Source organism: Columba livia, chromosome 2, assembly GCF_036013475.1.
Source record: "Columba livia isolate bColLiv1 breed racing homer chromosome 2, bColLiv1.pat.W.v2, whole genome shotgun sequence".
Classification (NCBI taxonomy): Eukaryota; Metazoa; Chordata; class Aves; order Columbiformes; family Columbidae; genus Columba; species Columba livia.
Genome location: NC_088603.1, coordinates 74,775,877 through 74,781,876, shown reverse-complemented (window position 1 = coordinate 74,781,876; position 6,000 = coordinate 74,775,877). Strand labels below are relative to the sequence as shown.

General features: G+C 48.3%; 1 protein-coding gene across 3 annotated transcripts in view; it reads left to right on the top strand.

Moving 5' to 3' along the window:
- Nucleotides 1-642: 642 nt before the first annotated feature.
- GMDS (GDP-mannose 4,6-dehydratase) overlaps nucleotides 643-6,000 on the top strand; it is a 419,817-nt gene continuing 414,459 nt past the window's right edge. The window contains exons 1-3 of one of the 3 annotated variants that reach the window (XM_065052536.1): nucleotides 834-1,248; nucleotides 2,122-2,245; nucleotides 3,215-3,308. Coding sequence is in view for 2 of the 3 variants with exons in the window: in XM_065052532.1 (XP_064908604.1) it covers nucleotides 2,462-2,520; nucleotides 3,215-3,308 (153 nt within the window). In the remaining variant the exon portion in view is untranslated. Of the gene's footprint in view, nucleotides 1,249-2,121; nucleotides 2,521-3,214; nucleotides 3,309-6,000 lie in introns of those variants that run through there. The other 2 variants (XM_065052532.1, XM_065052533.1) reach the window with 2 other exon arrangements.

Sequence of the window (6,000 nt, the reverse complement as noted above, 5' to 3'; positions counted from 1 at the left end):
GGCCAGGCTGGACGGGGCTCTGAGCAACCTGATCTAGTTGGAGATGTCTCTGCTCATTGCAGGGGGATTGGACTGATGACCTTTGAAGGTCCCGTCCAACCCAAACCATTCTATGATTCCATGACAGAGTGACATGCTGTCTCAGTAACAGAGGGTGCTGATCCAGTGCTTCACCAGAAGATTAGATATTTGTTATAAATCCCTTTTCCAGAAGCCTTTGGGTCGTTTACAAACAAGCCTTTCCACAAGTAAGGAAGCTCAGGAGGACCAGCTTGGCGCAGTTTTGTCTCCCCCATAGCTGGAGGTTCCCCGTGCCTCACAGGCAGTGCGTTTTGACCCGGAGCTGCACCCGCAGCTGGGGCACTCCCGGGTTTGCTTTCTGATGTCTTGGACAGCCGGCAGGGCAGCGATGGGCAGCGATGGGCGCAGGGGCTACGGGGGCCCAGTGTCCCCACCAGCCGCCGGCGCGTTAGTTCCCGCTACTCGGTGCTTTCAGCGCCGCCACCCACTCCTCCACGCCACAGGGGGCGCTGAGCCCTCCGCGCCGCCCGGCGAGGGGAGGGCCCGTGGCCCGCTCTGCTCTTCTCGCGTGGCGCCGCCGCTGCCGCATCCTCCTCCCCAACACGCGGTTAGGAAGTCGGCGTCTCCCCTGCTTCGCGGCGGCGGCATCCTCCGCGCAGGCCACGCCCCGCCGCTGCCCGCCCTCAGCCAATCACCACGCCCTCCTTCGGCCCCGGCGCGCCGGCGCTTCCAGGCGGAGAGACGCGTCGCCTGTACCTTGAAGGCAGTGCCGGGGCTTCTGATTGGCTGCGGAGCCGAGGAGGGCGGGGCGAGGCGAGGGGAGGGCTGCCTGAAGCGGAGCGCGAACCGGGGCTCCTTGGCGTATGTGCGCCTGCGCGGGGCTGGGCCGGTGGCGGCCGTGGCAGCAGCGGCGGGACTGCACCTGTGGCCGCCGCGGGGCGGGGCGGGAGCGCCCTCGGGCAGCGAGCGCGGAAATGCCGCGGCAGCCGAAGCAACAGAGGTAGCGCTCGGGGCGGCAGGCGTGCTCCCCTCTGTGCCCGCCCCCAGCGCCGTGCGCCTGCCCCCGGCGGCCGCGCCTCCACCTCGGGCTGTTTCCGCACCTGGGCCGCGCCCGCCGCCGGCAGGATGGCACAAGAGGGGGCGTGTGCCTGCGCCGCTGCAGCGGGAGACGGCGGCGACGGGATGGACGGCAGGAAGGTGGCTCTCATCACCGGCATCACCGGGCAGGTACGGGTGGGGCTCCCTTCCGTCCTAGGTTTTCCACGCGTGGGGAGCCGCGTGTCGTGGGGCTCCCGGAGGAGGCGGACACCCGCCGTGTGGCACCCGTGGGCAGCCGTGACCGAGGGCGTGCGTGGGAGCAGTGGCGGCGGAGGGCTTGGCGTGGGGCTGCCGGGCGCGTTCGCCGGCAGCGGCGACCTCTCCCGGGCCACCGGTGCCACATCCTCTCCGGTACGTTTCCAGCCTCTGAAGCACCTTGTACCGGGGCGGCTGCCCGCGTCCCCTTGTGGTCCGTGCTGCCGGCTGCGCGGTGTGGGGCGGCTCCGTCTGACAGCCCCTAGCTTGTTAAGGGGCGGACAGACCCTCCCGAGGTAAAAGGCTTCTCTGGCCTCCCCCACGCGTGGGTAGGGCTGGGGGCTAGAGGTGTATGTGTAGGAGGGGGGCACATCCCTCTTTTTTCGCAGCTTTGGACTCTTTTGTAGTAACTCTTACCAGGAATTCCTAAGAAGTCATTGTAACCTGTACTGAGATGAGGTGTGACATGAGCATCAATGACAAAGGAACCATGCCTGTGAAAAACAGAACAATGAGCCAGTGTTGGGACTTTTCATCCTGATGGTCTGAAGTGGTGAAGGCAGTAATGCAGTGGTACCACTGCAGGTGTGAGGCAACCTGCAGCTGGGTTTTGTCTGAGCAGGCTTGTCACTCAAAGGAGTTCTTTGTCACCTGTCTCCTTGGCATACTGGGCAGCCACGCATTTACAGTCAGTACCTGCTTTATACCCCAATCTGAATGGTTAAGAAAAGCATCTCCCCAAGCCACTTGTTTTGTATTCATGTGCGTTCATTGCAGTCTCATATTTTTTGGCTATGTTGCTTGTAGGGATAATGATGCTCTCAGAGTCCTGATGCTTTGATCAGAAGGTGCAGGAGAAAGGTTTCATGGAAAGAAAATTCACAGTTTCCCTTGGAACAACTTCCGTACTGTGAAAAAGGATGTGCCAGTGGTGAGTTTTAACCTGGTGAGACCTGCAGCAGTGCTGATGTATGCAGTTTGTAGCTTTTGCTGCTATGGTCTCAACAGGTAGTTTGAATATTGGGCTGGATTGTTTGTCCATGCAGAGGTCTGCATTGTTGTGCCTTTGCTGGTGAGCAGGTGCTGAATGAAAGCTGCCATGGACATACTTATTTGTATTTCAGGAACACTTTACTTTGCAATGTAGATGTTGCCCACTACTTGGAAAAAGACTGCTCTGCTCCTGCATTGCCTACCTGTTGGAAGGTGCTGAATGACTTTTGCTTGGAGGTTGTATTTTCTGTGACTGGTATAACCTCTTAAGTAGGTAAAATTGCACAGTAAGCATTCATGCTTAGAATCCCAGTCGAACAGCTTTTTTCCTTTATGGCTTGCATTTAATCAGTGGCATCTTCATACATGGAAGAACTTCTTCCCTTTCAACTGTGACTTGTCCTGATAGCCTTGCAGATCCACTTGCGAGGTGCTGGTGTGGATTGTTTAAAAATCCATGAGGACTGTGCAAAAGTACATGTTGAAACAAACAGGTTGTTCTTTTCCCCCAAGATAATGTTAGTCAACATTTGTTTTGTGTGTGTTTTGTTGTTTTGTTTTGTTTTTAGTAGAAGAGCTACCTGACCTTTTGTGAGAGCTTTTGTGAGAGAGTAAATCCAGAGACAATATAGTGTTATAGCAGCTTTCATCCATTATCCAAGAGAACCTGGATTACGCTTTGAATGCTCACCTGCTGCTTGTGTTTTACTTTTTTATGTCTGTTCTTGTGTGTTCTTACAAGACTCTTTGGTGCCCTCACTTCTGATGGGTTAGCAACAGTCTGCCAATAGTGTGTTAAGGAAACCCTTCTGAGTGGCTGTTTGACAAGGACATATAACTATGTCTGAGAAGAGGAAAATCTAATAATCTGTGTATACTAACATTTCTGCTTGATGTTTATTTGTAGCAAGAGCACAGTCAGAGCTTTCCCAAGGACTACTTTGGTGCTGTGTGAACAGTCTTCCAGTTTGTTGACAGAAGCACGTTTCTCTTCATCAGAGGTAGTAAGTTAGAGGCCTGTAACTACAACACCATGGTTCTGTCAGTATTGTGTTCTCTATGGTATTTTTCTCTGTTTTCAAAGAAGCTATTCTGTCTTAATTTTGTCAGGCATTAGTGTTGAAACATGTGGAGAACCAGAACTAGTGAAGAACCTGGGATACCTGAAAGTCAGGCAGTGAGGCTGGGTGCCTTAGTGACAAGAATGTACAAACTCTTGATTTAGGATGAAAGTTTTATGTTGAGGGTGGCCTCTTTTGGTATCCTGTAGTCCTCCATCATTTTGAGATCTGCCACTAGGAATACTCATCCCACTTTTCTTAAATTAACTTAGCGTCACCATAGTACTTGTTCCTTGCCTCTCTTTCACTCCCTTACTTTATTTCAATATAATAGCTTTCATTTTATTTGGAAAGGCCTCATGCAGAAATGGGAGACCTGGATTCTGTTTCTTACCTGAGAACAGGCACACTCGCATGTCCCACCTCCTGAATGAAAGTCCTATTGCTATGTGTCTTTAAATTTAATTACCATGTGTAAAATGTACACGTATGAGGAAGTGAAAGCTAGAGCTCAGACTTCTTCTTTCCCAGGTAGTTACTGTGCAGGTGGATGTGTTACTGATAGGAAGGTGGTTTTGTGACCTTTGGCCAAATAACAGGAGTTTGCAATGCGCCTGTTGAAGCCACAAAGGAAAACCAGTTCTGTAATTGTATGATCATGACTTAAGTGACATTCTGGCTGCAAGTGCTGGACCTTAGTTTCTATGAAATCAAAGCAGGTAAATGAAACTCTACAAATTCTGCATTTACGTGTGGGGTTAGAGGGAAATCAATGTTGTTCTACTCCTTGCATTACTGATAAGAGACTCCAAGCATGTAGCCAGTGGTGTTTGTATGTTCTGTTTGCAGTACGGAGGTTTCCCTTATCTCCCTTCTCACGCCACAGCAGTGGGATGAACCACACTTCACTGTTTTGCTGAAGTGAGTTCCAGGGCGAGGCAATTGATGTGGTTGGGTGGATAAAACATTTCTGAAGTGTCATGTAGGTATTGGTCTGCTGGTAGGGTACTTGTGAGTAATACAAAGCACTTTTTTTCTTCATTTAAGGAAAAGTATTTCAAACGAAACAGGTCTGTTTTGTATGTTAAAATGAAAATATCTTTTTTACGAAATCAGAACATGACTCTTATTGGGAGAGTGTTTTGACAATGCAAAACAGATGTTCTGGACATTTCAAACTTCACCTTGAAGAATTACCCTGTAAAAAGGGGAATTTTGAATCAGATACTTGTATAACTAACAGATTTATTTTTAGCTATATAGATATGTCTTGTCTCTTATTTGGGGGAGATACTAAAGCAGTGCTTTGACAGCATTGTTTTCTAGGCATTGTGACTAAATGTCAGTTAAAATTCCATTTGAAAGTCTGTTTACACTTCAGTCAGTCTGATTGTCTTTTTGTATGCGGATGCCTGTAAGAGTATTTAGGTGCTTGACTTCTTGGAGAAATACCACAAAGTACGCTAAGACTTCTTGGAGAAATACCACAAAGTACGCTAACTACGAGGTTATATGTTGATGTTTCTACTTTTCCCCCCTTAGTCACGGAATTATCAGCAGTGAATAATGTTTGTTTTGTGTCTGGTGCTGTCCTGCTTTACTTGGAGAAACAGCAAGGTAAAAGTTTGTAGACCAAGATCATTCAACAAGCTCTTATAAAGCTCTGTTATAAATTAAAGGATGCACTAGAACTCAAGTGTCAATACATGGCCAGAGGCTATTGCGAACTGTAGATGAGGAAAGCAGTTGTGTTTCTGCCTTGTGAGAGCTCTTACTGCAGCAATACAAGCACCAGCTTCTGCTTTCTTGCCTGCCATTCTGTCACATTCAACTGCTATTTGGGAAAACTTAAGGTAGCAGCCTCAGAAATTCAACCAAACCCTAAGGTCGTTTAAATAATGATGACAAGTGTGTGTGCAGAAATGCAAGAACATTCTTTTTGATGTAGGTAGAATATGAGGTCTGCCTCTGTGTTCCTTGTATTGGAAGTTCCATCAGTTGCTTATGGCCTTTGCTATTCCTGTAACCCACCAGACCCCTACACAAGTGTAGTATAAGTTTTATGCAGGTGTTACAGGTCATATAGTGTGAGAAAGAGGGGGTGAAAGATACTGAGAAAACAAGATTTACTGTTGAGAATGAAACCAGGCAAGACAGACTCTGTGGGGCAAACTACCAGTAACGGGAACATGACTCATTGCTTAACATTAAAAAAAAAAAAAAAAAAAAAAAAAAACAAAAAAACAAAAAACAAATAGCTGGTATGGAGTGTGACTATAAAACTATCTGATACTCTGTGGCTAAAAGAACTTTGTTTCTTGGAGAAGAGTTGAAAGAGAATATTTTCTAAAAAATTGTTTAACTGTTTCCAAGTATTGTGACCAAGTGTTGATGTGGGAACCTTTGTAACTGAGGAGTGGGTGTATACCTGGAAGGCAGATGTAGAGAAACATTTGTAGCCTGTTGTACCAGAGAGAGGACATCAGTTTGCCAGGTGAAGGGTAAAATCCAAAGGATTGCTTTTCTGCATAGGAATAGGAGGATAGTTTTTGCTGAAACTGGCTAAACTAACAGCATTGCTGCCTTTTCATTAAAACAAATATTGTCTTGGTTTCTGGCTAAAGCTAAATAT